This window comes from Phalacrocorax carbo, chromosome 4 (assembly GCF_963921805.1).
Source record: "Phalacrocorax carbo chromosome 4, bPhaCar2.1, whole genome shotgun sequence".
Classification (NCBI taxonomy): Eukaryota; Metazoa; Chordata; class Aves; order Suliformes; family Phalacrocoracidae; genus Phalacrocorax; species Phalacrocorax carbo.
In genome coordinates, this window is record NC_087516.1 from 48,507,151 (window position 1) to 48,527,029 (window position 19,879).

Here is a 19,879-nt window from a genome sequence, read left to right on the forward strand (position 1 = left end):
CGGGGAGCCGCCCTCCCCGCCCCCTCGCCCTGGCTTCTCCTTCCCAGCACCGGCGGCGGCGTGCAGGATTTCCTCCCGCGGCGGCGGGGCGAGGCCACCTGCCCGGCGGGGAGCGGCGGCGGGGAGCGGCGGCGCGCAGGCTGCCCGCGATGCCGGCATAGCGGCGGAGCATGGCGCGGCGGCGGCGGCGGGGCGGCAGGTGCCGGGGCGGCAGGTGCCGGGGCGGTCGCGGCGTGGGTCCCCCGACGGGGCGGGCGCTGGCGCTGCTGATGCCCCTGTGGCTGTGGGCGGCGGGCGGCGGCGCGGCGCCGGTGTATAACCTCAGCCTGGCCGTGGACGAGGGGCTGCCGGCCGAGACGCTGGTGGGGGACATCCGCGCGGGGCTGCCGGCGGGCGCGGGGCCGCCGGGGGGCTTCTTGCTGTCGGAGGGGAGCGGCGAGTCGGCGGTGCTGGCGGACTTCCACGTCCAGCCGGAGACGGGCATCATCCGCACGGCGCGGCGGCTGGACCGGGAGCGGCGGGCGCGCTACAGCTTCGCGGCGGCCACGCTGCGCGGCGAGGTGGTGCAGGTGGAGATCGCGGTCACCGACGTGAACGACCACCCGCCGCGCTTCCCGCGGGACTGCCTGCAGCTCAACGTCTCCGAGCTCAGCCCGCCCGGCACCGCCTTCCGCCTCCCGGCCGCCCGCGACCCCGACGACGGCCGCTTCGGCACGCAGGGCTACGCGCTGCTGGAGGAGGGGGCCGCGGCCGGGGAGCCGCCGCTCTTCCAGCTGCGCTACGGGCGGCCGGAGCCGCTGGAGCTGGTGCTGCTGCGGCGGCTGGACCGCGAGCGGGCGGAGGCGCACCGGCTGGTGGTGGAGGCCTGGGACGGCGGCAGCCCGCGGCGCCGCGGCCGCCTGCGCGTCTCGGTGCGGGTGCTGGACGAGAACGACAACGCGCCCGCCTTTAGCCGCGGCGAGTACCGGGCGCGGCTGCGGGAGGACGCGCCGCCGGGCACCGCCGTCTGCCGCCTGCGGGCCACCGACCCCGACCTGGGCGCCAACGGCGAGGTGCGCTACGCCATCAACCGCCGGCAGAGCGACCCCGACGGCTACTTCGCGGTGGAGGAGCGGAGCGGGGTGCTGCGCCTCCGCCGCCCGCTGGACCGCGAGGCGCGGGCCCTGCACCGCCTGGTCGTGGAGGCGCGGGACGGCGGCGCCCAGCCCGAGGTCTCCAGCGCCCTCGTCTCTGTGGCCGTGCTGGACGTGAACGACAACCGCCCGGCCATCCGCCTGCTCTACCTCACCGAGAGCGGCGGCCCGCGGGTCTCCGAGGGGGCGCGGCCCGGCGACTACGTGGCCCGCGTCTCCGTCTCGGACGCCGACGAGGGCGGCGGGGCGGAGGAGGGCGCGGAGGAGGGCGCGGAGGGCGGCGGCGGCGTCACCCTGGCCCTGCTGGGCGGCGACGGCGCCTTCGCGCTGCGGCCGGCCGGCGCCGGCATCTTCTTCCTCTGCGTGGCGGGGCCGCTGGACCGCGAGAGCCGCGACCTCTACGAGCTGCGGCTGGTGGCCACGGACGGCGGCGCGCCGCCGCTCTCCGCCGAGGAGCCGCTGCTGCTGCGCGTCGCCGACCTCAACGACGAGGCGCCCGCCTTCCCGCAGCCCCACTACCGCGCCGCCGTCTCCGAGGCCGCCTCCCCCGGCACCGCCGTCCTCCGCCTCAGCGCCTCCGACGCCGACGAGCCGGGCTCGCCCAACGCCGAGGTGCGGTACGCCCTGGAGGGCGAGCCGGCCGCCCTGGCCCTGCTGCGCATCGACGCGCGGAGCGGCGCCGTCAGCACGCGCGCCCGCCTCGACCGGGAGCGGCAGGCGGCGCTGGAGCTGCGCGTGGTGGCGCGGGACGGCGGCCGCCCGCCGCGCGCCGCCGCCTGCCGCCTCAGCGTCCGCGTGGAGGACGCCAACGACAACGAGCCCCGCTTCGAGCGGCCGGTGTACCGCGGCCGCCTGCCCGAGCACGCCGCCCCCGGCCGCTGCCTCCTCCAGGTGAGCCCCCGCCGCGCCGCCCGCCCGCGGCACCGGAGCTGGGCGCGGCGAGGGAGCGCGGGCTCAGCCCCTCAGCGCGTCCCCAGCGGCGCGGCCCTCACAGGCGCCCTTAGAAATGCGTTCCTTTCCCCGTGGAACTCGTCCCGTGGGGAGCGGGGGCAGAAGCGCGGCCCTTCAGAGGGAAGCGAGCACCGGCTCTCGTTAAATCCCCGGTGAGGTAAGCTGCCAGGGATACTTGGAGGACTGGAGATGGCCCTCCAAAGAGGGTAGGGGTCATAGAATCATAGGGTGTCCTGAGCTGGAAGGGACCCGCAAGGATCATCGGGTCCAGCCCCTGTCCCTGCACAGGACAGCCCCAAGATTCATACCATGTCTCTGAGGGCGTTGTCCAAGTGCTTCTTGAATAAGTGTCAGGCTTGGTGCCGTGACTGCCTCCCTGGGGAGCCCGTTCCAGCGCTCCACTGCCCTAAGATGGTAGCTGGCTCCTCCAAAGAGATGGTGAAAGCAGCGAGACCGGCCTTGGAGGGTAAGGGTGACCCGCACTAAAAGAGAGAGGAGGCCAGACAACGTAAGGCAGAGGGAGCTGGGGTGGAAAAGTTCTTCCAGGGCTTTGTAATATTTCCAGAGCTCTCTGCTAATGAAGAGAATCAATTCATGCTGCCTGCACAGAAGCTGATTAATGTTAATAGAAAAAACGTTCTACTTGTCCATCAGGAAACCCTTTATGCTTTGCAAGTGCGGTTGAATGGAGACTCTCCAGGGTCAGCAGTTGTCAGAGCGCTTTGCTGTTAGCCTGGAGGGGGGTTTCCGAATTTATACCTTGGAACTAAGCAATGTCATTTCCACCGGCAGAGAACTCACAGCAGCTGATCCCAGATGAAGGGACAAATGTTTGTCCAGAAACTTAGATGAATCTGGGGAAAAACCATGCTTAAAGAGGAGACCTAGGGAGAATTGCAAAGTGGTTTCTCAGTATTTCTGAAGAAAAAGCATTCTGTCTTTATCTCCAGGTGGCCTACTTAATTTATTTTTTTAAAATCAGGAGTCACTGATGATGTTTTGGGTCTAACAATAATTTATTTCAACAAGAAGTATTTTCCTCTTTTTTTTTTTTTTTTAATTGCACTTTGAGCTCAAAAAGTGCACAACTTGCACAGCTCTAACAAAAATCAGTTTATAAAAAGTTCGGGAAGGTTGAAGTCATGGAGCTTTTCATTTCGTATCCCAAAACTGAAAAGAAAATCCGATCACTGCCCTTTCTTTTTCCTCCACTCCCGGGTAAAAAAGGATATCCCGCACCGGCGGCCCCAGGGAAGCCCAGGAGAAAGTGAATAACGTAATTTTGAAAGTTCACCTTCTCCCGGGGCGGAGCGAGGGGCCTTACGGCAGCCCTGGCCCCTGCAGGCGGCCGTGGCCGTGGGCGCGGGCGCGGCCGTGGGCGTGGCCGTGGGCGCGGGCGCGGGACGCGCCGCCGGCGTCCGTGGTGCTGAAACGCGCCGGGACGGAAGCCGTCGGGGTGCGCTGCCACAGCCTGGTGTCGCGGCTGGAGTTGATGAACAGCGACTTTTTGCTTTTGATTTAATCAGATAGGAGCATCCTGAAGAATTCTTGAAGCGTTTTAAAGAAAATAACCTGCAGTTGTAGTTTTTTTTTTGTTGTGTGTGTTTTTTTTTTTCTTGTACGTTTTGATCTTGTAGGTTTTAGAGCAGATTTTTCTAGCAGGTCAGAGGTGACACGTACTGTGGATATCATCCGTGCTGTAGTGACTTTTGAAAGCATCACTGTACTGCCGTAATCCTGTTCAGAGAGTAGAAAGAAATCGTTAGGTCCTGGTGGCCAAGCAATCAAACCTGGGATATTAAAGCCAAAGGTGAATGAGAACGAGGTACAAGAGATGTGTGTAGGAGGAATAGCGATGAGTGTCCCATGCACTGCCAGGGAAGGAAGCTGGTGTTTCTACTTGCAGGTTAATCCTGGATCATCATAGTGATGTCCAAGTTCCATACCGCGTTTTATGGTAGGCTTAAGCTTTAAACATACCTGCCTTTTAAAATTATCCTCATACCTTTTACCCCATTTTCCTTCTATCAAGCCTGGTGAGCAGGAAAAGCTATCATGAAGCAGGTGGCTTCATTTATGTTGCTCCAGGAGTTGCAACTAGTGATAAGAATGAAGAAAATAGTTTTTGGTTTGGCCAAGCTGTTTTTTCAGGGTCTGTGGTATGAGTCCCTTCTCTTACTGGGCATAAAAAGGAGGTACCCACAGACTGTGTTATTGCTGCTCCTGGAGAACTGGAAAGGAACCAAGACACCGAAGGAGGCTAATCATGTCACTTAGCTCCCTCTGCTCCACAACTCAGGTGAGGAGCAGAAGGGCACTACAGTTGTTCATCCACATTCGTGATAAATATTTGTGCTCTGATTTATGCTCGGATCACAATCATAGTAGCTGGAAGTCTTCTAAACCTTCCAGTCTTTCCCCTCTGCAAGCAGAGGGCCCTTGCCATAGTGCATCACTGAAGTCTTGTTCATTAGTAACCTTTGCCTGGTGATGAACCATTGCTGTATAGATCATGTGTCTAGAGCTTTCTGCCCTAGCTCTTCCCAGCCACTAAATAGAGGGCAATTTATTCCCTTGTGTTCTTGACTGCATGTTGATAATAGGAGATTTCTTTCCTTCTGGGAAATCTTTTACTCCTGCTGTGATTATTACTTAGGTTATCTTCATTCCCGCCCCTACTCTCCACATATGTAGCCCATAATGTGGGTTAGATTTATGAAGTGGATCAACTTGCATATAAGTCTGTCTTTTACTGGTTTCTCCTACTCTGTAGGAATTCACTGGGTAGAAGAGTTAACTGTGCACTTAGAAGACATAGTTTTCAGCCAATTCTGGAAACACTGCTTTATTCCAGTCATATATGTGGGCTTTTCTGTGTTGACAAAAGGCTCTCCTTCCAGTGCAGGTTGACTAGTGAGGGAGAATCTACATCCTGAGAAATAAGTGGAATTTGTTTGTATCAGCTAATGCAAGAAAGAAATGTGGCAATGTAATGATTGCATCACTGGGGAAAATAACACAGGTGGAGATCAGAAATTTGAGCAGACAAATGGGGGGAAGCCTAAATGGAGAAAAGGGAAAATCAATGGGAAAGTAATGGGTTATCGGACATTAGAAACTAGAGCAAAGGTATGCAGCAAAACACATAAGTAGATTTCTGAAGATGTTAACAGCATTTATCACATTTTTGTCCATTTTTGGGTACTGAACTTCTGGTTTATTACCAGTTGATACAGACATGCCTTTCTTAAAATTTAAGCTTTACTGGTGGGATGATTAAAAAGAAGCAAAAAAAAAAAAAGATGTAGGCATGAGGAGGGAAAGGTGAACACAGTTGGAGAGAAATTGTGGACCAAGGCAATTTGCAGTAACCAAAGTGGAAACAGCAGAAGCACTTGTGTGATGTGATGTCAGCAGATGTTTTAGTAATGCTTTGGGTTTTGCAGATGTCTCAACATCCCTGTTTTTTCATGTAGAGGTACTGTATGTTATTTTTGAGTGGTCACTGCCTTATGGATGACATTTCTTATTCAAATATTGTGATGAACTTTCAGCGTATTATCAATCTGTTTCCTGAAGATCTTCAGCATGACCTAGAAAGGGGGTAAGATGGAGGAATGAGTGAGAGCATCTTGCGCTTTCTCCTGTTTTTCTTACTATACCTTTCATCCCATTCTCAAGGACCAATGCAATTACAGGTGCCTACAGACTGTTGAGTGATGGTGATGATTTGTCCTATTTCTCCACTCCTTGGTGTCAGCTTGGCAATTTTAGGTGGATTTAGCATCTGATGATGTATACCTCTGTGATGACTGCACCTCTGTGGCCTAAGAGTGTGGCAAAGTGTCTCTGCTCTAAGCCATTCTCTTAATCTTATGAATGAGTTAAGGAATAAAGCTTTGCTGGAGGCCCGCCTTGCTAAGATAAGTTGAATTCTGATTACAAATTTTATTTTCAAGCTTTTTAAGGTGATTGCAGTGCTTCTCAATACTCATTGTTACAGTTCTCTGTAGTACAGTATGTCTCCAAATTATAGTACTAAGTTGCCAGGTTTGTCAGGATTTTCAGTCATTTAGCTGAAGCAGAAATGTATTATTTCTCTCTCTCTTTCTGTCATGGGGCAGGCTAAAACTTGATCTAAAGGGAAGTAATTCATCACATGAGGTTGGCACCAGTTGTTCGTGTGCTGTACCTTTTACCCTGATGGGGTGGAAACACCCTGTTCTGTTTCGTATCCTCCAGGGACTCCTGCCTAAAAGAGTATTTCTCCCTTCTTGGGCTGTGCAGAGCTTATAGTTAGAAAGAGATTTGGTGGCTGTGGCAGCTCTCAGCTGAACTCGTATTTTGAACTTAATAAAGCTGTTTATTTTGTATTCTACAGCATAGTACATTCCGTATATGTTTGGGGCTCATAAGCTGAACTTGCTTCCACTGCCAGGATATGCTGTAGCTTGTAAGGTACCCTGTGGCATAAATGTCATTCCCTTTATACTGCACATGAGTTCTTATGAAAAATGTAATGTGTTATGTACCTGTAATTATTTTTTGCTAAATTTATTTTCTTTATAGTTTATTAGAAAATACATGTTTATTGGCTTTAGAGTCATCTCTGACAGAGCAGAGGAAGAGAAAAAAAACATATGTTACTTGTCAAATGATAAAGACCCACGTGCATTCCACTGTTATAACACCTTGCACTTTTCTGGTCCATTAAGGAGGCTGTTTTAACTCACTAGTGTTCCTGCTATTTAAAAATAACAGAGTTTCTGATGCTGAGATTGTGGGGGGTTTGTAAATGCAATGACAGCAAAGAAAGGTTTTGCTTAAAGCTCTCAAAGCTAACATAGGTATACCAGAAATTATGCAATAATAAACCTGTGGGTTTTTAGAAAATAATATTTAAAGGTATATGTAAGAAGGGTGCATGGGTTTTGAGGATTTTTTTGAGTGCTTAGTATATTTGAGAGAAGTTGTTCACTCTTGCTTGAAATACACATTTCCAAGAGGTACTTGCAGAATGAGAGAGTTCTAAAAAAGGCATTTTAACATGCATTTTTTTCCTAATTTTTCTAATTTGCCTTCTGCAAAAGAAAAAAGAAAACTAAGAGGCCAAAAAAGGATGTAGGATACATCCCTGCTGTGAGGGATGGAGACTTAGAGACTGTAATCTGTCACTGAGCCGCTGAGCAGGTAGCAGCATTGGATGCAGACTGCATTTTTCTTCCTTTTCTTCCCTTGAATATTGAAGCAATGAGCTAAAAGGACAGTCCTTTCTCTGATGGTTTTGGTCCTGGATCATTTAGTCCATGCTGCAATTACTGAAACCAGAAATGAAGTCAGCAAACTAGGTTTACATAAGTTCTAAAGAGCTATAAAATCCAGCTCATCCTAGTCAGACGTAAGACAAAAAGAAGCTAGAAAAGAACAGACCACGTATTCCTTCTGGCTTCTTGAGCTTTCCAGGTCTAATTTTCACTGCATCTGATTCAAAGAACTCAGCTGCAGAAAAGACAGATTTTGTTTGTTGACTTAGAATGCTACTGTGTTTTAAAACTAATACAGTTGACAGCAGGAAGGCCAAACCCCAGACTGAACTACAGTTACAGCAAATAAATTTGTCATCCAACCTATAACTATAATGCAAAGCTATTTATTTGTTCATCCAGTTTGTATTATTATTTTACTGAGTCTGAAAGCAGTTAACATGTCATCATTTATCTGTTAGGTAGATGATTTTGTAGCAATTATTTCTTTCTAAATTCACACCAAATATCCCTTTGCACTCCAGAAGCCATTTGGTAGATTCTCAGTAGATTATAACAGCTTTATGGCTATAAAATCACTTTTCATGGCTATGCACAACTTTTTGTAATCTATTATATCTATATTATATATCTACTGTATGTAGCTTTAGAAATATGGATGGTCTGGGCTCAGAGATTAATGGATGTCTTTTTGAATCTGCAGTAGTCTGCTGATTGCAGTCCTGAGCTGATTGCATGAAGGGAGAAAAATGAAAAACAATCAGAAAACATTATTTTAATAATTACTTTTAAGTAACTTTAAATAAATACATTTTCTACATATTCTTTTGCTTAAGAATTGTAATTATGGTGCCCTTCTAGCTTTTTAACATAGGAAACCCATCCCATTTAATAACTGAAATGTTGATAAGAATGAGAGTCTGTTCCTTGATGCAGTCCTTTCAGTGCCAGCATCCAACACTGAAAGGATGCTTTGTAGATATAAGAAGCTCTGATCCTGAAAATGCAAGGATGTGAGAAATGGGAGGTGGCAGCCTTTGACTTTTGCTGCACTTAGTTTGTAGTTACTCTTAAATGTGGCAAGTGTTCATGTTTCAGTGTCCAACACCTACAAAAACCAATTCTCCAGAGGTAATTCCACCCCCCCCGTCCCTTGTACTGAACATACAGCTGTTTGTTAACTAAACCCACCACTTAGAGAACATACGAAACATTGGAACATCAAAAACATTGACAGGGGAACATTTGGCTTTTATTTGAGAATTAAAAATTTTATAAAAGTTGAGAACAAAACATTTTTTAAATTACTGCAGAAAATTACCTTTTTTTCCTAGTTCTCAGGGAAGTCTTTTTATTGACATCAGCAGCTGGGTCTGGAAAGAGGGGGAGTTTGAAGGCTTCTGTGTGGCTAAGTCTGAAATTGTCTGCATGCTTTGGTCTATAGCCATGGTGATAAAAGAGACATGCATGATAAAGGTATTGTGGTTAGAGAAATCAGATGTATCCCTAGCTTTGGGGTAGTGGAAGAGGAGTAATGGTATTAAATAGCCTTAATCATGTGCTTTATATTGCAGAGATCTGTGTATTAAAATATTAGCTAAAAGACTACTCTGAGCACCAGTGGCAAACATAAGGTCCTTGAATAGCTTTGGCTGCTAAGTTTGTGGAGTTTTATGCAGCAAAACGAATAAACATTCAGTTAATTTCCCAGCAGTTGTTTGTTCATAGCCCCTGACCTTCTGGAGTAATGATTGTGAACTACTTTTTTAGGTGGAAGGCATTCCAATTCAGAAGTGTCATGGATTTGCTGGTGTTCACATTTATACAAAGAGCTGACTTCAGCAGTTGTTTTATAATACACTTGAGCAAATTATTAATAAGCTGTAAATGGTGGGGTATGGCCTGTCTGTTCATTTATCAAATATTAATGTCAGTTTATCATCTGTATAGATTTTAATAAATTGCTAGGTCAGCAGCAGGCTTAGTCTTTCCTGGAAAGTTTTAAAGCACTGGGAAATAGAAGTTAGGAATCTCTTAAGTTCCAGCTTACTATGCAAACAGATTGACACACTGCAGAATGAGCCTTTTTATTTATTTTATTTTGCTGCTCAATTCATTATTGAAAACAAACTTCTAATTGCATGCTGAAGAAAACATCAATGATTTACAGAGTCTGCATTTCTCTTTTAAAATGCATGAGTTTGATTTAGAACAGAGTCAGAAGCTTTATGGGCTTCAGTGTGCATGTAGACAGCTTGGAGAAACTTGTTCTGCAGTGCATTAATGATAGAGTTTATCTGAGCAATCCCTACTCCACATTCAGTGTAAAATGGTAAGTGACATGAACACTGCTGTAGTGAGGAGTGGGGTTCTCTGTCCAACTGGTTATCCAAATCCTGCTGCAGGTGTCAACAGGCACAGATGTCAGCTAACAAAACACTTGGGAGAAAAATAACCGCTCACTTGGCACAGGGTTTACATGTAGGAACCTGTGTGTGTACTGTATCAGACCAATAGCCCATCTAGCTGCATAGATTTCCTTTTCCTCGTAGGCACTAAAAGCATACACCCTGGATGACTGCAAGAACAGGGCATAGTGAATCTTTCCCTCATAGCTTCTTGGTGTTCAACTGTTTTCAGCTCAAGGACATCCCAAGCAAGATAGAGTTTCTATGTATTTTAATCACAAATAGATTTTTTTCTGTGAAACATACCTAGCCCTCAGCTTTTCCCAAGTATCATCAGCCACAATGTACTGCGGCAAGGGGTGTGCCCATCAGCTACCTGCTCCATGAGGAATCACCCCTTTCATTTGAACCTGGAGATGGAGAGAATGATCAGTCCCGACTACTCAGGATTTCACACATCTGTTGTATCACCTCTCCATCTCATTTCCAGTACCTATTCTTGTTTGCTGAAAAAAAAATTAGCATTTGGCCAGCAACTACTCTCGAGTGCTGAATGCTGAAATGTGCCACTGGTGAAAATATAAAATTAAGCCTAGTTTTCAAAAGTGATACAGTAGAAGAAAGTTCACGTTGTATAGAATTTGATAGAAAATAGTATCCTTGCTCTCAGACTATGAAGACAGTTTATCCATCTGTGTAAAAAGGTGTTTCTTTTAGGAGGAGTGAGAGATAAATACTACTTATAAATCACAGTTCATTCGATCAGTCCTAAGCTCTTTGAATTCCTCTATAAGAAGCTGTACAAAATCAGGAGCTTTTTAATTTCATTGGTGCTTAGGTGAAATCATTCTTCTCTGGTGAAAGTTGACTTGCAAGGGATTTATGTCATGCCTGGAGAACATGTCCAGCAGCAGTGTATTTAGCATTGCAACAGAAGATGTGCAGATACTTCTCACCTTTTTGTACTGAGCTGCTCTCCTATGTAAATTTGTATATATAATTTTATATGTATATGTATATATAAATGTGGAGCAGATTAAGCTTTGTATCTTATCTAACACGTACATGACCAAATGTAGTAACTGTTGGCATTTACAGTAACTGCTAACGCACTCTAACGCAGAAGGGATGTTTGTAAGAACCTGTGTGCTGGCTGGCTATGCTTGGATATAAAACCTTTGCTGAATCCTCTTGATAATTACTTGGTTAGGGTTTTCAGGATAGGTGCAGGAACTATGCACCAAAGTAGGTGGATTACTGACGGAATTGTGCTGTGTACAAGGTCAATTCCTATTCCTCACTCAGTGCCATTTAAATCAAGGAGCCTAAAGAAAGTTAAGTTTTAACTAGGCTTTCTTTACATGCATAAACTTAACAGTACAACCCAAAGCCTCAGTCTTTGTGGTAGTGTCTGACAGTGAGTTAGCAGAACATGTTTTAAGGGACGATGCTTATATTGCAACCCTTTTTTGCCTGATATCCTCACTCCCACAAGCTTCCCATTGATACGTGGGTTACTCTAGATGGATCAGATCTATGGACTTTGAAATAGTCCTTTGTTTTGAAGTGGGTTTTCGTTCTGTAACTGGAAGTATGACATTAGAGATGCAGCTCTAGGTTCTGTTGCTTCCTCTCCTTTGCACTAAACAAAACCAAGCATTACATTTATGCCAGACTTTACTAGCTCTGTTTCCTGCTGGATATGACTTAAAATAAAAATCAGGATACTGGCATGCCTATTTTCCTGTGCTCACAGGCTTTAAGCACAAAACTGTTACAGGACCAACAACATTTGCTGTAATAAAAGCAAATGTACTAACTTCCAGCCTTGACAGATGTCTCAATCTCCTGCACTGACCTTGTGTAGAGTGTTTTTCTCTCCCCTTCCCCCTCCCCGTCCCCTGCTACTTGCCTCATGCAGAGAATTAGGTTGTCATGCTTATGTCTGCTCCACTTCCACTGGCTTGTGCCTACATCTGGTACCGGGAAAGTGGTAACAGGAAGGGCAGTTTTTTAACTAATGTCTGACTAAACATATGGGAGACAAACAACTTGGTTGTGTATGACCTGGTTTTTTTAGCAGTTATAAACAAACACATATGGTTTAATGTAATGCCCAAGGAACTGGATGTATCTTACCAGTCAGAGAAGCTGCTGGAGACGACTGCACTCAGCTTCGGGTACATTACCTTCTACATGACCTTTTGTTTTCAAATGTGTAAAACCCCAATAAATACAATTCTATACTACACATTCAGTTTTTCCTGCTATGTTTTATAGTTGCTTTGAATCCTGAACTCATGTCCAGACATACCAGAGTAATGATTTACCAAAGCCTTCTCTCCCAAGTGTCCTTCTGTTGTGTGGCTGCACTGATAATAGACCTATTTTTTATTATGAAACTATGTTTTCTTATAGACTGTTATATAACTTATATAACTTATATAACATTCTCCATACATATCTAGGCACCTAATTATTTTTACTTAGCGATACCTTATTAACCTTTTGATAGGCTATTGCCTTGGACATTGATCCGGTTTGATTCTGTAAGAAATTCCCAACATTTCTTGTTACTTAGCTAATTTTATATATATATTTCAGTTTAGTACTTTTATCACTCTGATACTTAATGAGGACCGATGTGCACTTCCATGGGCATGAACTCAATACAGCATGTCCACTGTTCTCTTCTGAAAAGATTTTCAGTTGTGTAAAGGTACTCCCAAATGGAGAACAAGCCCTCTGAGACAAGGGTTATCCCTTTGTCAATGCTTACGCTGTACGTTGTACCATAAGTGCGTGCTGTATAGAAAGGGTTTCTTGGTGTACTATTAGAAAATATGTTAATCTCAAGAATGTATCAACACAGAACTTAAAATTTACAGTTACGTTTGGGGAAAGGGGAGAAGTAACCTTGATGTACGAACTGAGCATTTGCTCAGTTTTCAACAGGTTGGTTCCTGTTTTGAATGTTTATGTGCTGTACTGTTATTCTTGCTCAGGCAGTCATTGAATAGAATTTGATTTTACAGTGTTTTGAGAAATGAAATCACTGAAAGCACTTCAGATTTCTTGGGCCATGCTGTGCTTACACTTGTAGTTAGTCTAGTGTGGCTCTGGAGTAGCTTTTTAGTACTGTTAGTACCAAGGGTCAGTTGGTATTTGGAGCCGTGCCAGGATCCAGTCTCCAGCTCATGGTGCAAAAATAGGATGGGGCAAAAATTGCTCAAATTGAAGATTGGCTGTTTAACTTGGAGCACAAGATTCAGTAATGCTGGATTTTAAAAATGACAGAATGTGGTAATTCCTGCCTGCCTTCTGCTTTGTGTAGATCTATAAGCCTGTGCAAAGTGTAAAATGCTACCATATGGTAATACTATACAAAAACATCACGCCAATTGATGGCTGCACAAGTTGTGAGGCAGTGGGGAACTGGGAGGCTCTTTTCAAAAAAGCTTTTGTTGTACAAGCATACAGGGAACTTAGGAACATAAGCCGCAACAAAATCAGCCGTGGCTTGTTCTTTGTGGGGTTTTCAGGTTCTCTGGATTTTGAAAATCCCAACTAATTTAATGTGTACCTGTGGGTTTCTGAGGGGGAGGGAGTGCTGTATGCATGACGCTGTAGAAGCAAGGGGATGAAATAAACTGCAGTACAAATGTGATCTGCTTTCTCAGAGCACAGAACTACCTCTTAATGTAACATATTTTAAAACAATATGTGCTGCCATCACTAGTAATAGTAGAATAATTATTTTCCCCAAAAGTTTAATTTGAAAACAAAGTCACAACTTAGAAAATTATTTTTCCTTTAGAGTTATGTTTGTATAATTTTTAAAGGATCTAAAAGAGAGTGTTTCATTCCAGTTTTAAAAAGAAAGAAGAAAGGCAAAACCCCATATATTTGGCCTCTTGTTTGTTTGTTTGCTCCCTTTGTTGCTAGTAAAGTAAGACTCCATATCCTGGAATTTGTTTCTTCTTTTCTTTTTTTAGCCACCTTTGAAGTTGATGTCTTTAGCACTAATTTTGGCAGTGGTGTGGTCTTGTAATGATTCCGTTCTGATACCAGGCTGCTCTTGTGTTCTTTTTCCATTGAAAAAAAAACAAACCCCAAGTCTCTTAGGTTTGTAATTTGCAGTTGAAGAAGTAAGGTTTAAATTTTCGTGGAACTAATCAATAATAACTTTTTTATTTTTTTTTTACTTTTAATCTCCATTTGTGCCTGTATCTGAGAAGGAGGAAAAGACCTGACAGTGGAAGCACACTTTTTGAAAGGCTGACTTCTTCTAATTTTCAGAAATGTTTGTCTGAAGGGAGTATCCAAGCCAATATTTGGGAGTTAGACCAGAACATGTGTTACATTCCCAGAACCCTGCAGTTATGGGACACAAGTTATCCTGCAGTTTCTAAAAGTCTGTTGTTGAAAGGCCATGTTGAAAAACTTTTATGTTTCCTGCAAGATTTTAGATGTCTCTTGTTTCATTTTGGAGGCCGCTTAAAGCGTACTTTTTGAGACTTTGATTTTATGTCATGGCATTATCCTTACTAATTGCTCATAATGGAAGCCATGTTTTAGGCCTATAAGCACACATCAAATCATGGCTATTTTTCCTAGAAAGTGTGGATGAAAGTTAGAATCATTGCTGGGGATTATCAGGTGCAAGTCTCAGTAGCTGCCAAACCCAAGGGCTTCCAGTGACTATACCTCCCCTCACGCAACCCACACTTCTGGGAAGCAGAGCAGAACTGCTGCACGTTCTGAAATGCATGGGCAGGCAGGTGTTTTCAACAAGTCTCTTGACTCTAGCTGGATCACTGGACCTCTCTGCCCCATCAACTGACGCAGTATTTTCCAAATGGGAACTGACAAGTAATTTGTACACGAATGTTAATACTTAACTGATAATACCTCACCTAAATCAGTTTGCATTTGTCTTTTTTTAGGCTGGATCACTTTGATTTATAGTCATCCATGTATTTTTGTCTCCTCTTCACTTTCCAATGAATAAATTCCCAGCTTACAGCAAAAAATATCAGTTTGTTAGTATGTAATTTTGTATTTTGTCATTCTATTTTAATTACTTCAGTCTTCTAGTTCTTCTTTATAAAGATCTTCTTGATCTTCCACGTTGACAAAGCTTTCTAGTTTCAAGAACTAGTGAATGTTATTGAAGTACTTTTGTTCTGGTTTTTTTTTCTGGTTAATGAATACACTTGGCGAGCTGGTTATCAATACAACCTACCCATTTGTTACTTCTCTTTTTCAAGACATCTTGTTTTCATTTTTTCTTTACCTAGTTCCTTACCATGTGATTCTTTGACTAATAGATGTGTGGTCTGTACTAAAAAAATAAGTAAAGAAATGTGATTTCCATTGGTTGTTTTACTAAATCCAGATCAACTTACTTATCTGTCTAGAAAAATCCATTATCAAAAGGGTACTGAGGTAAATGGCAAAATGTCATATTTTTTTTCTATCTTCTCTTTATTCTTTGAAACTTGTTCTAAAATTTGTATCTGTTTAGATCAGGCTGGTAGGATTGTAGTGCCCACATTCAGTTGTTCTCCTTTTCTAAATTTAGTCCCTCCATTTGATATTTTCAAGAGAGATGGTTTTGTTAAATCTAGAATGATTGTGGCTGCAAGCTTGCAGTTTTATTTGTCAGTTCTTTATGAGCTCTTGGTTGGGTCCTCCCACTTTGAATGCAGTTTGGACTTTAAGTATAACTTCCATTCCTCTATTCTCCCTCTGGTTATGACGGCCATGATCATTGCTGGTGGCAGAAGTGAGGAAGGTACTCCTTCAGCTCCAGCACAACGGCCAATTCTAACAGTGTGCTATCTTCTCATCTTAGCACACCTGTTTCTGCTTATTCTTTTATGTCATGAATACCTATGTATTTTTATCATGATTGAATGAAGTCCCAGACTTTTCTCATAACCAACCCCTTTTTTATTTGTCTTTGTTAACTGTTCATTTTTAACATTATGTATTTATCGCTTATAAACTTTGAGATAAAGACGAACTGTTGTTTATGGCTTCTTTTACTTTAAACTTAAGCTAAAATTACATGGTCTGAAGTATTCATATCCAATAGCTTTATTATTTTCGTTGACTTGTGAGTCTCTGAGAAATTAAGGCTCCTCATATAGAAATGATTCCTGGTGATATTCTTTCTCCAAGAGTATTATAACTCTCTCTGTATATCTCCAAATCTAACCCTGGGGCCGAGGAGGCTTATAGCAGATACTCAGCTTTATTCCATGTGACGCTGGGGAAAAAATCCACTGAACAACATATCCTCTGGACATTAGCTCAACACTTTACAGCTGTTAAAACCTCATCTTCTTGCTCTGAGGACTAACCATCTATGTTTTTCTTGGCTCATAGACTTGCACGTGAATTCATTTTGTTTTTTTTTTTTTTTTCCTAATAACATACAGGTTAACTGGGGTTGCTAGTAGAGTTCCTCCTCTGGTGGGATATTTCACTGGCTGATGTGTTAGGGATTTATTTTGTTAGGCCATTCATTCTTTAAGCCCCTGCAATCTGAACCTCTGTGGGGTCTCTAAGCACCTTCTGGAGATACCATAAATCTTTCAAGTGACTGTTGGGATTCAGCCCAGCTCCTCTTGGCTTCTGCACCTTCCGTCTCTTCTTCATAATAAAGCTTTTCTCACATTTTGTGCTGATGTGAATCTTACATGTCTCCAATGAAATAAGACCACATCTTCTTTCTCGTCTTTGAAAATTACGGAGATTGCTCCTATATAGGTTCTTTTTTGAAGTCTTTTTAAACATGTATTTTACTTGCTCTTAGTGAAATTTTCTTGCTTGGGTATTCTCTGTTCTCTCCACTTCCTTCATGTGGACAAGCAGGAGGAAACTCATTCCTGAGTTTAATCAGCCTCACCCAATGAAGCAATTGTTATTTTTAATGGCCAGTCATTCTGTCTGATTGGGTATGGTTGGAAATGGTGTGTATGAGAGTTACTTGATGAAAAAACAATATCTATAAAACAATTTCCAAATGTCAAACAAAGTTCATGAAGATTCCTGGACTGTCACGGTGAGTGTGGATATTCTCACTGTGGAGTCCTAAAACTGCTTTTCTTGGGTGGCATTGTTAATGAAGTCTTCAGAGACCCTCAAGAGGCAGACAGCCATCTGTCATATTCCTCACTTTATGTTTAAAAATGCTCTAGAAATTCAAGACATCTGAATATTCAGAATATCTGTAATCCCTTTTAGAGTTAATATTTATTGAATAAACTAAGATGCATGTACCAAGTGGGAGAAAAGAAGATGACTGAAGTAACTGAAATACTGATGGAAGATAAAAACAGTCATAAGGTATAAGGAGGAGGCAGACTAACAGAGACAGAGATAAGACTGGAATGTTAAGCTTCCATCAGCAGTAGCCAGTAAAAAAAGGCATTTTGTCATTATCCTGACTTGGTGGTCAGAAGAGAAAGATGACCAGAGCCAAGGGAAGCCTGATGAATTGTCTCTGAAAAGAGTCCTGCAGACTGTTTAGGTTCATGTAAGTTGTGTTGCAAATGTATGTGATTACTCTGCTTAAAATACTTAAAATGAAAAGAGAAAGAGTTTTAGTTGGGGGATGAATGCTGTTGTGAGCATTTTACATGATCAATAGGATTGAAGTAGAGTTCTACCAATTGCCAGAAATTAGATTAAGCTTTCAGAGCAAAATGATGTATCAGTTTTCCTTTTGTATGTAACTGAACGCTGTCAAAGTACACTCACCCAGAACAGTTGTGTAACAAAGTTAAGGATCTGTGTGAATGGTTTTGTAAGGATGGGAAGCTACATATGATTAGCATTAAGTATACTGGTCTCCAGACGGATCTCCAGGAGCGCTGTTCTAGCTGCAAGACAAGAACTGACTATCAGTTGCAGCAGTATCTTTTGGAGAGAGTCACAGTTACAGGCACTTCATGTGCTCGATATGTTCTGGTCATTTGAAACACAATAATATAAGACTGTAGGTATATGAAGCTTCTGTTTGATACACATTTCCATTGTGTAATAAACAGTGATCTAAAAGCAAATTCTGCAGTGAGTGGGTGGGGAAAAGGAGAGTAAGGCATTTCAGGGAAGAGGTTTCCTCTAAAGAAGTAAATATTATTGTTGCAAACCACAGAAGGGGACATGCTGATAAAGTGATAGGCAGGCTGGCTTATTTTTGCTTCTTGCTTTAAAAAGCAAGATGTTAAGCTGATAGCCTCATTTAATACCATATACATCTAGAACACTTTCTTCTCTTTAGATATCTGTGTGCTTTTTCCAAGTATACAGTAATCTGTCCATTCAAGATTACTGTCATAACCTTTTGCAAAAATAAAGTGGTAGTGTTACTTCTCCTTTAAAAGATAATTAAAATGGGATTCAATCAGATACAGAAGCGTAAGCTGAGCTCTAGTAATTTGGATATTGTTGTTTGAAATGTGAACTTCAAGTACACTTTTTTTTGTATATAACTCCTCTAGAATTATTCAGCTAGCTGGAACAGTACAGATCCTCCTCATATGTGCAGTCATTGTAGACCTTCTTGCAAACTGTAATATAGTACACAGATTTAGATATTGAGAACATCATGTGTATTTGTGACAATTCCAGGAGGATTTTATATCTCCAGAGAGTTAGTAGGCTTTAAGCATATTAATCTCTTCTAGCTGTGGTATCAATAATATGGATAACCTTTGTGCAACAAATTATTAAAAAACGTAGAATACAAACATTAATTTGGTAGAGCCATCTTAGTTTGTTCTGTCAATCTGTGTGTTTTGGGGTAGTTTATAAATTTTCAGTAACTCCAGCACCATCAGTCAGACATTCTTTTAGGTGAATTTTTTTGATCATTATTTTGGTTTTGACATTTAGACCAGCAGCACAGAATAAGTAGTAGCAGGATTAGGCTGTTATTGATGTCTTCCCTGGTAAAGATCCCCAGAGTCATGGCTTCTGTTAGGTCTTTTATCACACTTATTCTGGCTCAGTGCTTCAGATCTTATCCTGCCTTGTCTGAGCTGAAAAATTAAGACAGAAGCTTTCAGTTAGAATGAACCTGAAATTTATTTTATTGCTTTTTTCTATTTCAAATTAACAAGGTGTTGCAGGCTGAATGAAGCATTGACATTCTTTGGAAATAAAGCAAATTTTTTTGACCCTTCAAGGAAAGCAAAGAAGTTAATAAAGTAAATTCCCTTTTTTTTTTTTTTTTTTTTTTGATAGCTCAGTTGTCAATTCACTCATGCAGGGACTGAAGCAGAAATCAAGCTCCCATTTTTTTGGAAGGGTGTGTGTGATATCTATAAGTGAAGGCCTTTCCTCATCATTAAAACCAGACACAATTCAAAGTATATTTTCCACAATCACAGCTGTAGACTTGTGCTCAGAAAACATTTCTAGTCCTGAAGGTGTTCTTAATCATTGTGGTATTATTCAGGTGAGACACTGTAGCGTGCCAGGATGTTCCCCAGGGAACTGATGATAAGAAAACCAGAACATGGAATTGATCTTGTGGAAATAAGACCTAAGAAAGGAAAGTTGAAAGAGAAAGAAAGGTCCTGGACAGTAAAGCAAGATCCTCTTTCATAAAGGAAAGGTTACTGTGAAATTTCAGTTTTCTTTGTTTGTACTCTCACCCTATCACTGCTGTTAGTTTATTTCCCCCAGAGGCCTCTTTAATACTGAAAGCCTGACTTAGTTATCTTGAATTAATTAGTTCAATATAAAGCAGGGGACACTACGTATCAGTGGCTGACTTGGGAGGGACCTGCAGTGAAGTTATAGAAATGGCATAAAATGTGAAAATCTTCAGGAACGCTTCTGCAGGAGCAGTTGCTGGGAATGGTAACGAGTTACTTTGGAGCCTAATTGCGTTGTCCAGGAGTGGACAATGTTAAAGGGTACAACCTCAGCTGCATTCACTGTAGTGGGATGTAACACTTTAGGAAGTTAATTGCCTAATAGATTTAATTTCTGCAGGAGAGACTGTTAATGTATTCATTCTCATTCCCTAGAAATTTCACCTGTTCAGCATTTAATGTGCTGCTTGCCTCTTAGTGCAGTATTATATCACTGACTTCTGTGTTAC

The 19,879-nt window shown here is 43.4% G+C and overlaps 1 protein-coding gene across 1 annotated transcript in view; it reads left to right on the forward strand.

The window, feature by feature from the left end:
* The first annotated feature begins 236 nt into the window (after positions 1-236).
* DCHS2 (dachsous cadherin-related 2) overlaps positions 237-19,879 on the forward strand; it is a 126,447-nt gene continuing 106,804 nt past the window's right edge. Inside the window, exon 1 of the mRNA XM_064449834.1 lies at positions 237-2,024. Coding sequence (XP_064305904.1) covers positions 270-2,024 — 1,755 coding nt within the window. The 5' untranslated portion in view covers positions 237-269. The remainder of the gene's footprint in view (positions 2,025-19,879) is intronic.